General features: G+C 45.8%; 1 protein-coding gene across 2 annotated transcripts in view; it reads left to right on the forward strand.

The window, feature by feature from the left end:
- The first annotated feature begins 2,178 nt into the window (after positions 1-2,178).
- FBXW9 (F-box and WD repeat domain containing 9) overlaps positions 2,179-23,084 on the forward strand; it is a 93,948-nt gene continuing 73,042 nt past the window's right edge. The window contains exons 1-3 of one of the 2 annotated variants that reach the window (XM_077470405.1): positions 2,179-2,325; positions 17,001-17,473; positions 20,344-20,483. In XM_077470405.1, coding sequence (XP_077326531.1) covers positions 17,062-17,473; positions 20,344-20,483 — 552 coding nt within the window. In that variant the 5' untranslated portion in view covers positions 2,179-2,325; positions 17,001-17,061. Of the gene's footprint in view, positions 2,326-7,438; positions 7,666-17,000; positions 17,474-20,343; positions 20,484-23,084 lie in introns of those variants that run through there. The other variant, XM_077470404.1, reaches the window with a different exon arrangement.

The following is a 23,084-nucleotide window of genomic DNA, read 5'->3' on the forward strand; positions in this document are numbered from 1 at the left end:
TCCCACGGGAGTCTATGCCCGGAAGTGGGTGTAAATACCTGTCTTTGACAGGTATCTCCACCCCCCTCCCCCCTGAAAGGTGCCAATTGTGACACCGGAGTGATCAGCGGAACTTCCACTTGAGGGTGGAACCCCGCTTTAACATGAGCTTGAATGTGATTGCTTAATTCTGAACACAGCTACATCTCCCGTTATACGTGGGTGTGCATACTTATACAACCACATATATTTTCCCCGAAGATTTCAGTTTGTTTTTCAACTGAGTTGTACACTTTATAGGTCACGTTAACTGCTTGCTGCCCACTCATGAGATGACGGCGGGGCAGCTCTCATTCTGGGACAAAGTCATATGAAGTTGTTCCAGAACGGCCGCTCTGGCGCGCCTGCGGAGCTACGCAGCGTGGTGGCTGCACTGTGTTGCTAGGACATGAGCATATGCAGAGCATTAGTCCATGCATTACTGTTTTTTAAACATTATAGGGCTTATTTGTAATGTTTTACATAGTTATACCTGCAAACGGGGCCAACCAGAGGTGATCCATCAGGACTTAATTTTCTGATTAAAGGTCCACTTTAACTCAGAAAAGTCCCTTCTATTAGCCTCCTCCAAATCTCCAAATTATTTTATTATTCTTGCTGCTATGATGTGAATTCCTGTTAGAGGGTGGCTACATTCATCCCCCATGGTCCTGTACATACCCTGTGTGCTGCAGATGGCTTCCCTCCTGTTCTCTCTACTGCCGTTTTGGGTACACGGGGATGTTTCAGGATGGAGAAATATGTCATTTACCAGCCCCTTCCTTTTCTGAATGAACATAGTGAGTGATTAGTACCGGCCACTCACTGTGTTCATTCATAACTGAAGCACAGTATACTGTGTTTGTGAATGAACAGGAAGCCACAGAGCACTTCCCATTCATTCACTGTCCAGTGCAGCTGAGGCTGCAGATAAAGGGACTGGGGATTCTCTGTCCTCAGTCCCTTTCTGCCTCAATAGTGAAAGTAAAAAATGTATATATTAAAAAATTAAATCATAAAAACTACCAATCTCTGCCCTACTGACTGACACCCTCCACGGCCCTACTGATCCATGCCCTTCTGTCTGTGTTTTAATACATATTAAAATGTTTGTTTACCTTTTATTTATAAGCATGTGTATGAATATGTAGTTATCTATTTTTTATATATATATATATATATATATATATATATATATATATATACACACGCCACTTTATTAGGTACACCTTGTTGCTAGTACCGGGTTGGACCCCCTTTTCCCTTCAGAATTGCCTTCGTTCTTCGTGGTATAGATTCAACACGGTGTTGGAAAAACATTCTTCAGAGATTTTGGTTATATGGACATGATGGGCATCGCGCTGTTTCTGCACATCCATAATGCGAAGCTGCCATTCTTCCATATCCCAAAGGTGCTCTATTGGATGATTCTGGTGATTGTGTAGGCCATTGGAGTACAGTGACCTCATTGTCATGTTCAAGAAGCCAGTGGTGAGATGATTTGAGCTTTGTGACATGGTGCATTATCCTGCTGGAAGGAGCCATCAGAAGATGGGTACACTAGTTGTAAAGGGATGGACATGGTCAGCAACAATGCTCAGGTAGGTCGTGGCATTGAAACAATGCTTAATTGGTACTAAGGGGCCCAATGGGTGCCTAGAAAATATCCCCCACACCATTGCACCACCACCATCAGCCTGAACGATCCATGCTTTTTTAATGTAGTTTATTCCAAATTCTGACCCTACCATCTGAATATCACAGCTGAAATCGACTCATCAGACCTGGCAATGTTTTTCCAATCTTCTATTGTCCAATTTTGGTGAGCCTGTGCAAATCGTAGCCTCAAATTTCCTGTTCTTAGCTGAGAGGAGTGGCACCCGGTGTGGTCTTCTGCTGCTGTAGCCCAGCTGCTTCAAGGTTTGATGTAGTCAGAGATGGTATTCTGCATACCTTGATTTGTAACGAGTGGTAATTTGAGTTACTGTTGCCTTTTTCTATCATCTTGAACCAGTCTGCCCATTCTCCTATGACATCAACTTCAAGGCATTTTCCTCCCCACAACTGCTGCTCACTGGACACTTTCTCTTTTTCGGACCATTCTCTGTAAACCCGAGAGATGGTTGTGTGTGAAAATCCCAGGAGATCAGTAAGAATTTAATCAGCCTCTCCTGCTCGCTCCCGAGATGGACTATGGACTATAGGATGTGTAATGCTCAGAGCAGACCACAATCGTATCTCATTGGGGCTCGTGTTGCAGAGTTGCCAGTACTGGGGGAGATTTCAGACCCCCGCCTTCACAGAAAGGTAAGCACAAACCTGGGCAAGGTTCATAGTTACATTAGGGTGTTGGGCTTCTTCTTTTTTTTTTTTTTTTTTTTTTTTTTTTGGAATATAACGTACAGAATCTCACAAGTGAGTACATCCCCTCACGTTTTTGTAAATATTTTATTCTATCTTTTCATGTGCTAACACTGAAGAAATGACACTTTGCTACAATGTAAAGTAGTGAGTGTACAGCTTGTATAACAGTGTAAATTTGCTGCCCCCTCAACACCCAGTCATTAACCACTTAAGGGCCGAGCCTCTTTGTGAGATTTGTTGTTTACAAGTTAAAAACAGTTTGTTTTTTGCTAGAAAATTACTTAGAAAAGAAAAAAAAAAAAAATATATATATATATATATATATATATATATATATATATATATATATAGGGATTCTAACACCCTAGGGAATAAAATGGTGGTCATCGCAATGCTTTCTGTCACATTGTATTTGCACAGCGGTCTTACAAGCACACTTTTTTTTTTTTTTTTAAATACACTTTTTTGAATTAAAAAATAAGTCACCAGTAAAGTTAGCCCAATTTTTTTTTTATTGTAAAAGTTAATGTTGCGCTTAGTAAATTGATACTCAACCTGTCACGCTTCAAAATTGTGCCCGCTCGTGGAATGGCGACATACTTTTACCCTTAAAGCGGGAGTCCGGCGGGAGTTCCGCCGTGTTTTTTTTTTTTTTTTTTTTTTTTTTTTTTTTTTTAAAGCCAGCAGCTACAAATACTGCAGCTGCTGACTTTTAAAATAGTGACACTTACCTGCCCAGCGCGCCTGCGATGTCTGCACCTGAAGCCGATCTCTCGATCGTCTCTCGGGTGCTGCCGCCGCCATCTTGGGCATGGGAATCAGGAAGTGGAGCCTTTCGGCTTCATTTCCCGGTTCCCTACTGCACATGCGTGAGTCGCGCTGCGCAATAAGGATGGTCCCCGCTGTCTCTGGGATCCGTGTGTTTCCCAGCAGGCAGCGGGGGACTTTCAGAAAGGGGCGTAGATTCTGCGGAAAGGGGCGTACCTTCTGCAGAATCTACGCCGGAAGTGGGTGCAGATACCTGTACTGTACAGGTACCTGCACCCCCGTCCCCCCTGAAAGGTGCCAATTGTGGCGCCGGAGGGGGGGAGGATTCCAATGAGCGGAAGGTCCACTTTAGGGTGGACCTCCGCTTTAAATATCTCCATAGATGACATTTAAAAAATCCCACAGGTTGCATCTTTTGAGTTACAGAGGAGATCTAGGGCTAGAATTATTGCTCTTGCTCTACCCATTGCGGCAATGCCTCACAGGTGTGGTTTTAACAGTTTTCGTATGTGGGTGCTACACAGATATGCATTCGGTTCTGCACGTGAGCTTGGCATGACGGGGACCGTTTAAGAAAAAACAAAAAACTGTTTTTTTCTTATTTATTTAACTTTTTATTTTTACTGTGTTTTTTTTTTTTTTTAAACTGTCACTTTTATTCCTATTACAAGGAATGTAATCGTCCCTTTTAATAGAAAAAAAGCATGACAGGATCTCTTAAATATGAGATCTGGGGTCAAAAAGACCTCAAATCTCATATTTACACTAAAATGCAATCCAAAAAAAAAAAATCTGATCGCCTCTACCACTACCGCCAGCTCCTGTAAGCGGAGGAGGGCACCAGACCTGTAAGCGGAGGGCACCAGAGCGTGGCGCCCCCCCCTCTCCTGCCTCCGATAAAAGTGATCTTGCGTTGAATCCTCTGCAGAGACCACTTTTATCTGAATGTGGACTGCCCGCTGATGAAGAGGATATGGGGGTTATGCCATAACAACGATACTCCTCTTCAAAGTACCGACGTAAAACTGCGGCAGCTGGTCCGTAAGTGGTTAATATCTAAACCGCTGGCAACCAAAGTGAGTACATCCCTAAGTGAAAATGTCCAAATTGGGCTCAAAGTGTCAATATTTTGTGTGGCCACCATTATTTTCCAGCACTGCCTTAATCCTCTTGAACATGGAGTTCACCAGAGCGTCACAGGTTGCCACTGGAGTCCTCTTCCACTCCTCTGGTGGATGATGGAGACCTTGTGCTCCTCCACCTTCCGTTTGAGGATGCCCCACAGATGCTCAATAGGGTTTAGGTCTGGAGACATGCTTGGTCAGTTAATCACCTTTACCCTCAGCTTCTTTAGCAAGGCAGTGGTCATTTTGGAGGTGTGTTTGGGGTCCTTGTGTTGGAATACTGCCCTGCAACCCAGTCTCCGAAGGGAGGGGATCATGCTCTGCTTCAGTATGTCACCGTACATGTTGGCATTCATGGTTCCCTCAATGAACTGTAGCTCCCCAGTGCCGGCAGCAGTCATGCAGCCCCAGCCCATGACACTCCCACCACCATGCTTGACTGTAGACAAGACACACTTGTCTTTGTACTCCTCACCTGGTTGCCGCCACACACGCTTGATACCATCTGAACCAAATAAGTTTATCTAGGGCTCATCAGACCACAGTTCCAGTTATCAATGCCCTTAATCTGTTAGCCCACAGTTTGCTGAAGACTTTCTTGTGCATCATCTTCCTTCTGGGACAACAGCCATGCAGATCAATTTGATGCAGTGTGCACTGCATGGTCTGAGCACTGACAGGCTGACCCTCCACCCCTTCAACCTCTGCAGTAATGCTTGCAGCACTCGTATGTCTCTTTCCCAAAGACAACCTCTGGATATGACGCTGAGCACCTCCACTCAACTTCTTTGGTTGCCCATGGGAAGGCCTGCTCTGAGTGGAACCTGTCCTTTTAAACTGCTGTATGGTATTTGCCACCATGCTGCAGCTCAGTTTCAGGGTCTTGGCAATCTTCTTATAGCCTAGGCCAGTGATGGTGAACCTTGGCACTCCAGATGTTTTGGAACTACATTTCCCATGATGCTCTGGTACCTTGCATTGTAGTGGAGCATCACGGGAAATGTAGTTCCAAAACATCTGGTGTGCCAAGGTTCACCATCACTGGCCTAGGCCATCCTTATGTAGAGCAACAATTCTTTTTTTTTTTTTTTTTTTTTTCAGATCCACAGAGAGTTCTTTGGCATTAGGTTGAACTTCCCCCCCATTCACCCGTGAGACCTTGTAACACTAACGAGTCACGTGACCCTGGGGAGGGAAAATGGCTAATTGGGCCCAATTTGGGCATTTTCGCTTAGGGATGTACTCACTTTTGTTGCCAGCGGTTTAGACATTAATGGCTGTGTGTTGAGTTATTTTGAGGGGACAGAAAATTTACATTGTTATACAAGCTGTACACTCGCTACTTTACATTGTAGCAAAGTGTCATTTCTTCAGTGTTGTCACATGAAAAGATATCATAAAATATTAACAAAAATGTGAAGGGTGTAGAAAAGCTCCTTTTATTCTAGTTATGTGTTCATGATGACATGACTTCACATTCATTAACCAGTGCTGGTGTTCTATCAGAAAGCCGCTACCCATCAGGACATGCAACCGAAGTGACACAGCGGCCTACTGTGCATGCGTGATGCATTTCACGTGGACCTTATGTGTGATGGGTAGCGGTTTTCTCATAGAACATATTCAGAACAGCAGATGACATTTAAAGAGGTTTATGAACGATTGCAATAGAGAACAAGCGCATTGGTGCTGTAACAAATAATTTCTGTGAGATTCTGATGTTCTCTATTGCAATCGTTCATAAACCTCTTTACTTGTTATCTGCTGTTCTGTATTACAATCGTAAGCCTGCTCCGCTTGTGTGGTCAAAATTTGCTGAATATGTTTGATCAGAAAGCTGCTACCCATCACACACATCATGGCCGTGGAACGCATCGCGCATGCGCCGTAGGCTTCAGTTACATTTTCTGATGGGTGCAGGTGTCCTGTCACATAGCTGCTACCTGGCCTACTGTGCATGTGCGATGCGCAGCCGAAGGGACGTTGCAGTATTTAGAAGTCCCTAACACTTTTTTGATGTTTAATTTTAAAAGCAGCGGTGTTCAGTGAGATCAGCAGGCTTGCCACCACTTGCTGAGCAGCCGCCGCAGTTGTACTGTGGCAGAATGGCTCGGATGGGTAAACGATGTTATGTAACGTTGCGTCGCCCTGTGGCGAGGGGAGAAGAGACTGATCGTCTGTTTATGAACAGCGTTCTATCTCTTCCCCTACAGTCCCCTCCCCCCTTCAGCTAGAACATACACACTAGGGAACATAATTAACCCCTTCCCCCCCCCCCCCCCCCCAGTGTTAACCCCCCTCCCCAGTGTTAACCCCCCTTTCTGCCCAGTGAAATTTTTACAATAATCAATGCATTTTTATAGCACTGATTGCTGTAAAAATGCCAATGGGCCCAAAAATGTGTCAAAATTTCGAAGTCCTGATAAAAATTGCAGATCGCTGCCATTATTGGGGGAAAAAAAAAAATTATAATAAAAATGCCATAAATCTATCCCCTATTTTGTGGACGCTGTAACTTTTGTGCAAACCAGTCAATATATTCTTATTGCGTTTTTTTTTTTTTTTTTTGCCAAAAATATGTGGGAGAATACATATCGGCCTAAACTGAGGAAAACATTTTTTCTTTTTATATATTTTTGGAGGATATTTATTATGGCAAAAAAATATTGTGTTTTTTTTTTTAAATGGTCGCTCTTTCTTTGTTTATAGCGCAAAAAATAAAAACCGCAGAGGTGATAAAAATAAAAATCTATTTGTGGGGAAAAAAAGGAGGTCAATCTTGTTTGTTGCAACGACTGTGCAATTTTCAGTTCAAGCAAAAATTTTCAGTGCCGAATCGAAAAAAAAGTGCTCTGGTCAGGAAGGGGGTAAAATCTTCCGGGGGTGAAATGGGTTAAAATTCAACAACAAGAGAGTGTTGCGGACTTCTAAATACTGCATTTCACTATATAGGCTGAGTTTACTGTTAAAAAATAACTGCAAGACTCCTGTGGGTGTATAAAGATGTCCGCTTGCCGACTTCTAACCCCTGGCTTACTGCGGATCAGTGCGGGTGTACCAAAATGGCCGAGAGGTGACGTCATTTTGCTGCGCATGCGCAGTAGGCCGGGTAGCGGCTAGCTGACAGAACACCTGTCTGTTTTTACTGACATCGCCTAGCAACCACGCTTTATAAGGCCGCCCGGGTGATGTGACACTAAATCTCCCAGCATGCACCAGGCCCGCCTCATTGATAACCAGGCGTTTCAACACAGCTGGAAGAAAGCGCACGTGACCGAGCGCCACGCCCACCGGCTCCCCGCTGCTGTCGGTAAGCTTTTCTGAAGACCTGGCCGCGGCTGACGTCATCATCATCCGCCGCCAGAAATATGGGCGGTGTCCTAGGTGACAGGTGTGTATACATTGGGTTGTAAGGTGTTTATTGTCGCTTCATGTGAAATACATACATTGCAGGAGAAAATAAGGACTGCTTGTATTATATAGAGTGAGGATCAGATTAGATTTATATACATCGATTTAGCTGTCTATGAATTGGAGGAGATTTCATGTGTGTTTCCTCCAGAGCCAGGCTGGGAAATGTGCAACCGTTATCAGCTAGTGCATTTATTGGGGTGGAGGGATCATTCCAGAAACTTCTTTTAGGTCTACATAGTTATCTAGCAGTACTAATATACAAACTGACATTTTACAGCAGTTGGAAGATGTAGAAAAGGAAGCCGCTTGAATTCTGGATCATGCTAGCAAGCCGCCACCCATGGGGGGCATATACATGCTGCAGCGGGTGGGGAATGCCCCGGCCTCAGACAATTGGCCCAGTACAGGTGACCACTTGCCGGTGTCTTGTCTAATAACGTCCTCCATCGGATAGTGTCCGCTGTGTACTGCTCATGCGCAGTACATAGCAATACAGATTCCGAAAATTGCAGAGGATGAACGGCGCCTGCGCCGTGAGTCCAGGTTCTATCCCCACCATCCAAGTGGACATAGAGTAGGAATAAAAAAGAGCCGAGCGCAGCGAGGCTGCGCCCGAAGCGTGGCGAGCGAAGCTTGCCCGCGAGGGGCCCTTTAATACTCACAACCCTATGTCCGCTTGGATGGTGGGGCTACCACCTCCACTCACGGCGCAGGCGCCGTTCAGCTTCGGACATTTTTCGAAGCTTCATCTGCTCCGTACTGCGCATGCGCAGTATGGGGCGGACACTATATGATGGCCGGATACTATATGGCAGAACACCGGCACGCTCGTTCAGGTTGGTTCAAATTAGGATCTGAACACGCCTGACCTCGCCCATTTCATGGCCTCTTCCTCTACAACTTCCAATCCGAGCACTCATACACTGCCCAACAAGAATTCTCTTGCCTTTGCCGCGCCCGTTTCCGACATACAGACGAATGCTCTGCTCTTTAGGGGTACTGTTAATTCTTAATAATACCCCACACATTGGAAAACGTGGGGTGCAATTAAAAAAAAAAAAAAAAAAAGCTCTGGGACTTCTTTCCTTGCATTTTTGTGGGTAGGGAAGCCCATTGAAATGCATGGGCTGCCCTGCATGCAGCCACGCAGATGTGAACCAAGGGCTTGTTGGAGGGGCAGTAAAACCACATGGTTAAACTTTTTTTACCTCCCCCAACTTCTCCCCCTTTAGCCGCAGAGGGAGCAGCTGGGGGTGTACGCATGCTGTGGCTGCAGCTGGAGGTATATCCAGGGTGAATGGGCCTGCACTGCAACTACCCCGCAACTGTGTGAATTGCACAGCTGTGGTATAGTGATGCTGCATTTATGGGCTTAAAAAAGGTGGTGAGGAGGCAACATAATGCCTGTTTACCACCTGTCAAATGCCTCTGAAAAGCGATCTGTGTATGGATTGCTTTTCAGAGGAGCAGCAGTCTTGGCTGCTATCACACACACAAGCCCCACAAAAGCAGTTCTGATGGTACAAGAAAAGGGGGGGGGGGTGGTCTGGATTAAAAGTAACACACATGCACACATACATATACACATACATACCGACACATGCATATACTTACATGCACACACACACATACAGACACAAGCATATACATGCATACATATACAGACACATGCATACACGTACATACAGACACACATACACGCACAGACATACATGCGCGCGCACACACACATACATGCACACACATACAGACATACATGCACACAGATACACATAAATAACACATACAGACATATATATATATGCATATGCGCACATACAGACATGCGCGCGCACACACACACATACAGACACACATGCGCGCACACACACACATACAGACATACATGCGCACACACATACACACACATACATACAGACACACACACGCGCACACACACACATACAAACACATAAATGAAGCCTTTTTAAAATGTAGCTTGTAGCACAGTACAGTACCTTTCCAGCTTCCTCATTCAGCCGAGTACTGCATTGTAGGGGGAAGCAGAGAGCACAGCACACTCCTCTGCACTTTACTTTCACATTTGAAGCCAACTGAGCTTTTCACAGTGCAGGAGATCGGGCTCATCTGACAGCCCTGATCCCGCAGCACACCAGACGGGCCGTTCAAAACCGAATCGCGGGCCGGACTTTGGACATGCCTGTACTAAACCAGTGTTCTTTTCTTGGCATCTCTGTCCTCATTTCTTGTCCTTGTGACACTCTGGGGGGGGGGAGGGATTTACGTAAACTGGGGCACACAGAAACTGGTGTAGCTCTGCATAGTAACCGATCAGTTTCTAGGTTTTTTTGTGAAAGCTTAAAGTGATACTAAGAGCCGGTTCACACAGGGGCAACATGACTTCCAATGCGACTTTTGTAGGCAACTTGGACACGACTTGTCAACACGACTTGGGGCGACTTACAACACGACTTTAAGTCGCCCCAGGCCAGGCGACTTTGGCCGTGGCCAATCAGAGAATGAGCTCTCGAGGGGGAACTCCACGACAAAAAAAAAAAAAAACTGCATGGGTTCCCCCTCCGGGAGCATACCAGGCCCTTAGGTCTGATATGGATTTTAAGGGGAACCCCCCTACGCCGAAAAAACGGCGTGGGGTCCCCCCCAAGGTCCATACCATTCACTTATCTGAGCACGAAGCCTGGCCGGTCAGGAAGCCCCCCCCCCTCCTCCTGGACCGTACCAGGCCGTGTGCCCTCAACATGGGGGAGTTGGTTCTTTGGGGAAGGGGGTTCCCTGCGGTCTCCCCACCCCAAAGCACCTTGTCCCCATGTTGATGAGGACAAGGGCCTCTTCCCGACAACCCTGGCCGTTGGTTGTCGTGGTCTGCGGGCGGGGGGGCTTATCGGAATCTGGGAGCCCCCTTTAACAAGGGGGCCCCCAGATCCCGACACCCCCACCCTATGTGAATGAGTAAAGGGTACATCATACCCCTACCCATTCACCTGGGGAAAAAGTGTCAATAAAAAAACACAACACAAGTTTTAAAAATAATTTATTAATCAGCTCCGGGGGTCTTCTTCCGACGTCAGGGGGTCTTCTGACGACTACTCCGCTCTGTCTGGCCTCTTCTCCCGGTGTCCGGCCTCTTCTCCGGCGTCTTCTCCCGGGCGCCTCCGCTGTCTTCTTGGAGCTCTTTTACTAGCGGAGGAGCCCAGTCTCCTCCGTCCTCTGTCCTTCCCTCTTCTTTCTTCTTTCTTCCCTCTTCTCTCTTCTTTCTTCTTCCGATGTTGACCCGGCGCTGTCTTCCGCTGTACTGGCTTGTGCAACGTGCGCGACGACTTATATAGGTATAGAGCGTGCTCACCGGGTAGTGTCACACGGTGACCCCGCCCCTTTATGACGTCACAGTCCCAGCATGCCCCGGGATGTGACATCATAAAGGGGCGGGGTCACCGTGTGACATCACCTAGTGACCACGCCCTATACCTATATAAGTCGCACAAGCCAGTACAGCGGAAGACAGCGCCGGGTCAACATCGGGGGAAGAGGGAAAGAGGACGGAGGAGACCAGGCTCCTTCGCTAGTAAAAGAGCTCCAAGAAGACAGCGGAGGAGCCCGGGAGAAGAGGCCAGACACCGGCAGAGCGGAGAAGTTGTCAGAAGACCCCCCGACGTCGGAAGAAGACCCCCGGAGCTGATTAATAAATTACTTTTAAAACTTGTGTTGTGTTTTTTATTGACACTTTTTCCACAGGTGATTGGGTAGGGGTATGATGTACCCCTTACTCATTCACATAGGGTGGGGGGCCCCTTATTAAAGGGGGATTCCGATAAGCCCCCCGCCCGCAGACCCCGACAACCAATGGCCAGGGTTGTCGGGAAGAGGCCCTTGTCCTCATCAACATGGGGACAAGGTGCTTTGGGGTGGGGGGGCCGTAGGGCGCCCCCCTTCCCCAAAGCACCAACCCTCCCATATTGAGGGCACGCGGCCTGGTATGGTCCAGGAGGGGGGGAGCTCGCTCGTCTCCCCCTTCCTGACCGGCCAGGCTTTGTGCTCAGATAAGGGTCTGGTATGGATCTTGGGGGGGGGGGGGGGGACCCCACACCATTTTTTCGGCGTAGGGGGTTCCCCTTAAAATCCATACCAGACCTAAGGGCCTGGTATGCTCCCGGAGGGGGAACCCACGCCAGATTTTTTTAATAAATTTGGCGTGGAGTTCCCTCTCGAGAGCTGATTATTCTGTGAGAGTCGCCTCAATATAGACGGAGATCCGACTTGGAGGCGACTTCCATTGAAATCAATGGGTACCAGTCACCTAGAAGTCGGATAGAAGTAGTACAGGAACCTTTTCTGAAGTTGGAGCGACTTCAGTAACGTGCATTAAGACGGCTCTCATTCACTTACATTGATTTTTACATGTTGTCCGACCTGAGGCGACTAGGGGCGACCTGAAGTCGGATCCTGAGTTGCCCCTGTGTGAACCGCCTCTAAAGCTTTGTTTTTCTTTTTTTTAAATAACAAACCTGTCATACTTGCCTCCACTGTGCAGCTTGATTTGCACAGAGTTGCCCCGAACGTCCTCTTTTGGGTTCCCTCGGCGGCTCCTCCCTGCATTAGATAACCCCCCAGGAGAAGCCCTTTCCTGAGGGGGTTACCTCACGGGCATGTTCCCGAGTCATTCGTTCGGCATTCATAGAAGTCGAATGTATGACTCTGCCCCGCCCCCCTGGGGTCATTGGATTTGATTGACAGCAGCGGGGAGCCAATGGCTGCGCTGCTATCAATCTATCCAATCAAAGCTGGGACTCCGTGGAGAAAGGGACACCGAAGAAGATGGGGGGGGGGGGGGGGGGCTAGGGGGCCGGTAACTGCCAGGTGTTTTTTCACCTTAATGCATAGGATGCTTTAAGGTGAAAAAACACAAACCTTTACAACCCTCTTTTAACCACTTCAGCCCTGGAAGAATTTACCCCCTTCCTGACCAGAGCACTTTTTGCGATTCGCCACTGCACCGCTTTAACTGACAATTGTGGCTCCCAAACAAAATTGATGTCCTTTTTTTTTTTTTTTCCCCACAGATAGAGCTTTCTTTTGGTATTTGATCACCTCTGCTTTTTTTTTTTTTCGCTATGAACAAAAAAAGAGCAACAATTAAAAAAAAAAAACACATTATTTTTTGCTATAATTAATATCCCCCAAAAATATATAAAAAAAAATGTTTTTTTCCTCAGTTTAGACTGATATGTATTCTTCTACATATTTTTGGTTAAAAAAATCGCAACAAGCGCTTATTGATTGGTTTGCGCAAAAGTTATAGCATTTACATATTTATGCATGTACATATGTATTTATTTTTTTTAAATGGCGGCCATCAGCGATTTTTATTGTGACTGCGACATTATGGCGGACACATCGGACATTTTTGACACATTTTTGGGACCATTGTCATTTATACAGCAATCGGTGCTATACAAATGCACTGATTCCTGTGTAAATGACACTGGCAGTGAAGGGGGTTAACCACTAGGTGGCGGTGTAGGGGTTAAGTGTGTCCTAGGGGCATGTTTCTAACTGTGGGGAGGCGTGGCTGTGTGTGACACGTCACTGATCTCTGCTCTGATCACAGGGAGCAGAGATCAGTGACGCTGTCACTAGGCAGAACAGGGTGATCCTCCATCCTTCCTCCCCGTGAGGCGATCAAGTCCGCGAGACCTGCGACCCGACTCACGGAGTTTGGCGCGCGTGCCCGCTGGCCGCCTCTTAAAGGGCAATGTGATTCTGCTTGTACGAGTCCTTCTGCCGACGTATATCGGCGTAAAGCGGTCGGCAAGCGGTTAACCACTTGCCTACTGGGAACTTAAACCCCCATCGTGACCAGACCAATTTTCGGCTTTCAGCGCTGTCACACTTTTAATGACAATTACTCGTGTAATACTGTACCCAAATTAATTTTTTGTCTTATTTTTCCTACAAATACAGGTTTCTTTTGGTGGTATTTGCTATAAATGCTCTAAAAAAATTATTTGTTTCTGTGTTAAAATTTTGCAAATTATTAATTTTTCTTCGTACGTTTTGGCCACAATTTATACTGTTACATATCTTTGTTAAAAAATAACCCAAATTAGTGGATATTATTTGGTCTTTGTGAAAGTTAGAGAGTCTACAAGCTGTGGTGCAAATCATACAAAATTGATCACACCTTATGTACTGGTGGCCTATATAATTTCTTATGACCTGAACAAGCCATGAAAGTACAAATATCCCCCAAATGACCCCCTTTTTTTTTTAAAGTAGACATAACAAGGTATTTAGTAAGAGGCATGGTGGGTTTTTAGATATTGTCATTTTTTTCCCACAATTCTTTGCAAAATGAAGATTTTATTTTTATTTTTTTTTCCACAAAGTTGTCATTATAATAGGTTATTTCTCTCACATGGCATGTGTATACCACACATGACACTCCAAAATGCATTCTGCTACTCCTCTTGAGTATTAGGATACCACATGTGTGGGACATTTTCACAGCCTGGCCACATAGAGAGGCCAAACATGCAGGGAGCACCGTCACGTGTGCTAGGAGCATAAATTACACATCTAACTTGTTGACTACCTAATACACTTTTGATGGCCCTGGAGCACCGTGGCACTGATGGCACGTGACACTGACGTGGCACTGATGACAGACGGCACTAATACGTGGCACTGATGACCCTAATAACAGATGGCACGTGACACTAAGTAAAAGGGCGGTTCTGGAGGGGTGCTGCATCACAGAAGGTTTTTCACCTTATACATAGAATGCATTAAGGTGAAAAACCCTGAGAATTTACAACCCCTTTAACTGTAAAAGCTGACGTTAGAAGCTGATTGGTTACTATGCACAGCTGCATCGGGTTCTGTGTGCACCAGTTTTAGTAAATCTCCCCCCAGAGTGCCACCAGACTAGGCAGTTGAGGACAAATGTATGCAAAGGAGATACAGATCACAATAAAGCCTGACACAGGTTCTGACCCCTCCTGCCTTGTACAAAAATGAACATGTTACAACCGTTTTTTTAGGCGGAACATGTAAATTCTTCCCACTCCTGCAACCTATCGCCAACACCCCCCCCCCCCCATTGTGGCAGCGGGCCGAGGATCTTCTCCCCACACCTGCTGTCACAATTTGAAAAGAGCGCACCGTCACATCATTAATTCACAGGAATCTGTGAACGAATGAGCTTTAAGTACTAACAGCCTTTCCAGCTGTCGGCTTGTAATTATCAATGAGCTACCAGGGTGCTATTGAGTGCTCTTTGTAGTTAGTTGAGTCTTTCTGTCATTGTGTAGCCTGCCAGCCTATACGAGCAGACAGATATACTGACAGCCTATGGGTGCAGCGATTTACAGGCTGTACTACTTTTGGCGACTTCAGGGTTCCGATTTCCATAGACATCTGTGCAGCAAACCGCACAGGTGTCTCTGAAATCGGCCTCGAAGTCGGACTGACATGTGGGAATGAAATTGTGCGAGTTCAGCTAAACTCACACAATTTAATTCTCGCTGTCATTGTGAACTTGGGCTGAAGGACTGAACTGCCAGCTGTCAGTGACAGCCGGTATATAGCACTAAGCTCAAAAGCTGATATGGTAAGCTCCTCGGCTTGGAAACTGATGCACAGCACTTCCTTACTGTGTTCTATATTGGAAGTGATGTGACTGTATGGCACCTCCTTTTACTTCGTAGGGAGTCTGGATCAGGTATTTGGGGTTGTGTTTGATATGTCCAAAGAGAGATCACACAAATACTTATAAATGTAAAATTTATTTAAAGAAAATATGACAAAAATACTTAACTAAAGATGCTGTTTTGCCATGGAGTCCCCTTGCACATGCAACATGGCTAGATGATCAGATCAGACGCTTGGTTGGAAGCTCTGGTGTGAGACTAACTTATTCCAGTTTGGGTTGTGGTATTTGGACTTGTGTATCGGGAATAGACAACCCCCAAGCCAACTCCCTTTGCAATATGACCCTTCAAGGGCCTGTTCAGTTAACAATGACATGCCATTGGTATAAGGTAAAGCTATGCTTATGTCCTTATATGGCCTTCATAAAGAGGCTTTATTATATATTTGTGATGTCAACCATAAAGTATAACTAAAGGCAAAGCTTTTTTTTTTTTTTTTAGTTTTGGATAGGGTGGAGAGGGATTAGTAGAACACCTGTCAGGTTTTTATTGCTGCCTGTACCCCCATTAGAGAGATTCTCCCTCTATTTGTCCTGTTTACCATTACCATTGAAAGTAACAGAAAATCCCAAATTTTGGGTTGTCCCCAGAAAAGTAATATAGGGGAAATCTTCCTTACTAGTTCTGGTGACCTGGGGGTCCCCAAAGATTTATTTTCATGTTCAGGGATTTCCTCTCACTTTCTGTTTTGTTATGGGACAGAAAGTAAGGGGAAATCTTGGCAATCGCACACAGATGGTGAAAAAAAGTAAATCTGACCGGGGTTATAGTCCGCAGTTACTCAATCCAAAATGAAAAAGTTTTGCCTATAGTTCTACTTTAATAGGGAAATTGCATATTTCATATTCCTTATCAAACATGTTACGTCATATTTTATTTGGTAGACTTTGCTGATTTTATGGGGGAAAAAATCTGGCAAATTATATAAATGTTGCCTTGGAAAATATATCAGAATTTTTTTTTTTCAAAATTTTCACCATTTATTTTCTAAAAAACACTACAAAATTTAAAAGCAAAAGCTTCTATCAAATAAAGCTATATTTGTCCTGAAAAAAAAAAAAACATATACAATATGTTAAGGTAGGCTACAAACACTAAAAGGTATAATGTGCCTAACCAAAATCCTCCAAAGTCAAAAATGCTCTGCGACTCGGGAGATAAAGGCTCGGAGATGAAAGTGAAAGAAGAAAAAGGGGAAAAAAATTAAAAAAAAAAGCTTTGGTTTGAAATGAGCTTTAAAGAGAATCTGTCACTTTGGCCACTCAGAGCAAAATGACTGGTAATATTAAAGAGACAACCCCCACCCACTGATACCATCTCTCCACTTCCCTGCAGGTGCCTGCTAGATTCCCAGGCATCTGCTTATATTCTGGAGAGTCCAGCGGGGGCATGACACCAGTTATTGGCTTTGCGATGGCCAAGACAGGGCATTCTGGCGATATTTTGCCATTGGCATTCAGGAATAACAAGCAAAGCCAGCATTTGATTCAGCTTGCTAGCAAATACATTGATGTATCCCTTTAGATCCTATAATGCTGACGTAAAGTGATCACCAAATATTCTCTGTACTTTTCTCTTAATAAAGGTCTAGCTGTGGAAGCAGTGATTAACCGCAACAGGAACTTCTATGTCCTCCATCACTTAACATGGCTACTTCTCAGGGGGTGGACTCCGATAATGACTCTGATGGTGAAATTTCTGAAGATCCAGAAAGGCAGGCACTAGATTATGTATCCAGGGTACTTGGCACTCTTACCCTGCAGGACAATGTCCAGCAACCTCCACACACACTGCCTGTGGGGGCTCAGGAAAGTATCAAGCATGAAGGTCTGGATTTGAAGATGTCTCCAGTGACCGGAGACCATGGGGAGATGTCATCAATTCTTTTACGTCTTCCCTTGGAGCTGATCCTGCACATATTGTCCTATCTCGATCCCCGGTTCATCCTTGGCGTTTTGCCTCTTGTGTGCCGCACTTTCCAGGATTTTGTGGTGGATGAGATGACATGGAGGTTACGGGTTCAGAAAAGGATAGGTGCTAATTATCCAGTAGTAAAACGTGAGTAATTCTATAGAGCAATGAATCCTTTTCTCCTAATACACAGTATCAGTACACCCGGACCTCTACCCGTCTTCTAATACACAGCAATCAGGACAGAATGACCTCTCCATTCCTTCTAAGCCCTTGTACACACGGTCGGAGATTCCGACGGAATGTGTCCTATCGGACCGTTTTGTGGGATAATCCGACTGTGTGTGGTATGCATCGGACTGTTTCCGTCGGAAAATCCATCGGACCCAATTTTCCAACTTGTTGTAAATATTTTCTGACAAACTGTTCCGATCGGACATACTCCGATCATGTGTAGAGAATTTTGATCGGACAAAGTGGCACGCATGCTCAGATCAAATTCCTACACCAAAGCTATTGGCTACTAGCATGAACGTAGTCCCATTGTAACGAAATAACGTCATCACGTTCTGAACGATCGAGTTTTGCGACAACTTGGTCCGACCGTGTGTACAAGGGCTGAACGAATTTGGTTGGCAGAATGTCCGACTGTGTGTACAAGGGCTTATACACAGACATCAGGACAGAATGACCTCTCCACTCCTTCTAATACACAGACATCAGGACAGAATGACCTCTCCCCTCCTAATGCCGCGTACACACGTAGCGGACTTACCGAACTGGCTACTTGCCCACACACGGTACTTTTTCAGCAGACTAATACGGCGTACTAAGTCCGCCGGACTATCCGCCGTACTTTTGAAATGAACGGACTCGCCCACGCGGAGGAAAGTCCGCTCATTTTGAGCGCGTCTCCAGGTAGGCGGGGCCTGCGAAGGATGCGTCGCTGGCCCCGCCACCTGGTATGGACTTAAAGGGGAACCCCAACGCCGAAAATCGGCGTGGGGGTCCCCCCAGGTCCACATCAGACCCTTGTCCGAGCACGCTACCCGGCCAGCCAGGAAAGGGGGGGACGAGCGAGCGACCCCCCCCCCCCCCTCCTGAGCCGTACCAGGCCGCGTGCCCTCAACATGGGGGGGCCCCTTGGGGAAGGGCGGCCCCCCCACCCCAAAGCACCTTGTCCCCATGTTGATGAGGACAAGGGCCTCTTCCCGACAACCCTGGCCGTTGGTTGTCGGGGTCTGCGGGCGGGGGGCTTATCGGAATCCGGGAGCCCCCTTTAATAAGGGGGCCCCCGGATACCAGCCTCCCACCCTATGTGAATGAGTATGGGGTACAATGTACCCCTACCCATTCACCTGTAAAATAAAGTACAAAAAAACACAACACACAAGATAAAATAGTTTATTGCACAGCTCCGGGGGTCTTCCGTCTTCGGGGGTCTTCTCGCCGGACTCCTCCGCTATCTTCTTCTAGCTCTTTTACTAGCGGAGGAGCCCGGCTTTCTTCCTCGCCGCCGCCCTCTTCTTCCGACTTCAGGGGTCTTGTCCCCCTCTTCGGTTCTTCTGCCGGGCCACCGCGCCTTCTTCTAGCTTTTTTTTACAGGCGGTGGCCCGGTCTTCTGTCGTCGCCGCCGCCTTCTGTTCTTCTCTTCAGATGTTGCCTCGTCGCATCCTCCGCTCACAATGACGGGGACAAGGCGCGTGGCGACTTATATAGGGACATCACCGGATGATGTCCCTGCCCATTATGGTGTCACAGTCCCAGAGGATGCTGGGACTGTGACATCGTGTGACTGGAATTGTGACTGAGGAAGAAAGCCGGGCTCCTCCGCTAGTAAAAGAGCTAGAAGAAGATAGCGGAGGAGTCCGGCGCGAAGACCCCCGAAGACGGAAGACCCCCGGAGCTGTGCAATAAACTATTTTATCTTGTGTGTTGTGTTTTTTTGTACTTTATTTTACAGGTGAATGGGTAGGGGTACATTGGGTGGGAGGCCGGTATCCGGGGGCCCCCTTATTAAAGGGGGCTCCCAGATTCCGATAAGCCCCCCGCCCGCAGACCCCAACAACCAACGGCCAGGGTTGTCGGGAAGAGGCCCTAGTCCTCATCAACATGGGGACAAGGTGCTTTGGGGTGGGGGGGCCGCGCCATGTTGAGGGCACACAGCCAGGTACGGCTCAGGAGGGGGGGGGGGCGCTCGCTCGTCCCCTCCTTTCCTGGCCGGCCGGGTAGCGTGCTCGGACAAGGGTCTTATGTGGACCTGGGGGGGACCCCCACACCGATTTTTTTTTTTTTTTTTTTTTTTTTTTTTCTTTCGGCGTTGGGGTTCCCCTTTAAGCCCATACCAGGTGGCGGGGCCATCGACGCATCCTTTGCGGGCCCCGCCTACCTGGAGACGTGCTCAAAATGAGCGGACTTTTCTCCGGGCGGGAAAAATACGTTCATTTCAAAAGTACGGCGGACTGGCATACGCACGGCCGGATTGTCCGCCGAAATGCAGAGGGAAGATTGGAGTGCAAAACTACTTTCTAAATCCGCCGTACTTTAGGGTCAAAAAGGTCCACCGGAGGCTACACACGGGGGGATTGTCCGGCGGACTTGAGTTTGCCGGACTTTAACACCCGATTGTTTGATCGTGTGTACGCGGCATAATACACAGACATCAGGACAGAATGACCTTTCCCCTCTTTCTAATACACAGACATCAAGACCCACTGACCCCTTCACTCCTAATACACAGACATCAGGACAGAATGACCTCTCCCCTCCTTCTAGTACACAGACATCAAGACCCACTGACCCCTTCACTCCTCCTAATACACAGACATCAGGACACGCTGACCTCTCCTTTCTTAATATAGAGACATCAGGACAGAATGACCTCTCCCCTCACCCTAATACATAGATAATAGAACACATTGACCTGGTACACAGACACCCCCACCCTAGTACATAGATTTGGGTACACCCAATCCTGCAGTTCTTTACTTATAATTATTTATGTACTCTTTCCACAGAAGAACATTTTGATTGGCCAGCTGCTTGCATTGAATTGGAAGAGCAGGTGTCTAATTGGTCAGATGAAGGAAAGAAGGCAGATCATTTCTCATTGTCTGAAGGCCATTTTGCCCCCGTGGATGCCGTGTTGCTCTTGGAGGTGGGTTTGCTTGACTGGCCCCATTACTTCAAAACAAAGCAGTCAAGTAAAATGTTTAGAAAGTAACATTAAAGTAGAAAGTTCAGCCTAACGTCACATGTCTGACAAAGGGGTCCTGTGTGATTCTGAAACGTTGCACTTATCCTGTTGTGATGTTATCTTTCTGCAATAAAAGTTTTGAACTGAAATTCAAGATCCATGGTATGCTGGCGAACATGTGCATTTATCTGATATATCCAGTGTCCAGCTGGCGATCGGTGCAGCACCTACTACAGTGCCTTGAAAAAGTATTCATACCCCTTGAAATTTTCAACATTTTGTCATGTTACTACTGCGTCTGTGAACAGCAATTTTCAAGTCTTGCCACAGATTCTCAAATGGATTTAGTTGTGGACTTTGACTGGACCATTCTAACACATGAATATGCTTTGATCCAAACCATTCCATTGTAGCTCTGGCTGTATGTTTAGGTTCTTTGTCCTGCTGGATGGTGAATCTCCACCCCAGTCTTTTGCAGACTCTAACAGGATTTCTTCTAAATTCGCCCTGTATTTGGCTCCATCCATCTTCCCATCAACTCTGACCAGTTTCCCTGTCCCTGCTGAAGAAAAGCACCCCCACAACATGATGCTGCCACCACCATGTTTCATGGTGGGATGGTGTGTTTAGGGTGATGTGCAGTGTTAGTTTTCCACCACACACGTTTTGCTTTTAGGCCAAAAAGTTCAGTTTTGTTCTCCTCTGAAAAGAACAACTTCTTCCACATATTTGCTGTGTCCCCCACATGACTTCTCGCAAAAACTGCAAGCGGGATTTCTTATGGCTTTTTTTGAACAATGGCTTTCTTCTTGCCACTCTTCCATAAAGGCCAGATTTGTGGAATGCACAACTAATAGTTGTCCTGTGGACAGATTCTCCCATCTAAGCTTTGGATCTCTACAGCTCCTCCAGAGTTACCATGGGCCTCTTAGCTGCTTTTTGGAATAATGCTCTCCTTGTCCGGCCTGTCAGTTTAGGTGGACAGCCATGTCTTGGTATGTTTGCAGTTGTTAAAGATCAGTGAAAAATGTAGCGCTAAAAATATAAAACAATAAACATTGAACAATATATCAAGTATTGTGTGTAAATCATGAAAAAAATTGTTATAAAAATCAATCTCAAATATAATGAATATAAAACAGAACATGTATATAATGAGTAGAAACATATGAGCGTCCCAAAGGTGAAACAATCCTATGGTAAACATATATGAAGTCCACCACGAAAAGTTATTGCTCAGAAGTGGGGTACAAAGGCCTCAGCATGCATGTAGTACATCAGGGATAGTGTGTCCTCCACCCGAGATAAGTGGTATACACTCTTACCGGAAATAGTGGACTCGAATGTCGGCAACAACGAGTCAATCAAGCGAGGATAGCCCGATCAACAGATTTCCAAAACGATCCAGGGAATCCAAAGAGCTCCAAGAAGTAATCCCAGGAATCGCGCAGGTAACCGTGAGGCTGGAACTCAGATTTTAAGCAGCCAGACTGGAAGGCCAAAAACTTGTTACAAGATTACATTGTTGAGTCATCAAAAAGTTCACATTTATCTCTTCTCTCAACAGTGGTAGCGGCTAGTTCCTACCCTTCTACTGGTGAAGAATGTGAAATTTTGGATGACTCGACAATGTGATCTTGTAATCCAGTTTTTTGCTTTCCAGTCTGGCTGCTTAACATCTGAGTTCCAGCTTCACCGTTACCTGCACGATTCCCTGGATTCATTCTTGGAGCTCTTTGGATTCCAGGGATCATTTTGGAAATCTGCTGATCGGGCTATCCTTGCTTGATTGACATTGACATTCAAGTCCACTGTTTCCAGTAAGAGTGTATACCCCTTATCTCGGGTGGAGGACATACTATCCCTGATGTTCTACATGCCAGCTTACCCCACTTCTGAACAACAACTTTTCGTGGTGGACTCCATCTTACCATAGGATTTTTTTCACCTTTGGTACCTTCTCATCTGTGTTTCTACTCATTATATACATGTTCTGTTTTATATTAATTATATTTGAGATTGTTTTTTATTATTTACAAACAATACTTGATATATTGTTCAATGTTTATTTTATATTTTTAGCGCTACATTTTTCACTGATCTTTTGCATTGAATTTTTGCCACATCCTTATGTAGCATCTGTTCATTTTTCTTCTCTAATTGCGTTAGCGCAGTAATATCCCCTATATCCTGGTTATCCTGGTTTGCAGTAATGCCATACTTTTTCCATTCTCCATTGATGGATTGAACAGTGCTCCGTGAGATGTTCAAAGCTTGGAATATTTTTTTTTAATAACCTAACTTTGCTTTAAACTTCTCCACAACTTTATTCTGACCTGTCTGGTGTGTTCCTTGACCTTCATGATGCTGTTTGTTCACTAAGATTCTCTAACAAACCTCTGAGGGCTTTATAATTAAATTACACACAGGTGGACTCTATTTACTAATTAGGTGACTTCAGAAGGTAATTGTTTCCGCTAGATCATTGTTAAGGGTATCAGAGTAAAGGGGGCTGAATACAAATGCACGCCACACTTTTCAGATATTTATTCGTAAAAAATG

This window comes from Lithobates pipiens, unplaced genomic scaffold, assembly GCF_037356315.1.
Source record: "Lithobates pipiens isolate NorthernLeopardFrog02 unplaced genomic scaffold, aLitPip1_a1.2 Scaffold_8, whole genome shotgun sequence".
Taxonomy (NCBI): Eukaryota; Metazoa; Chordata; class Amphibia; order Anura; family Ranidae; genus Lithobates; species Lithobates pipiens.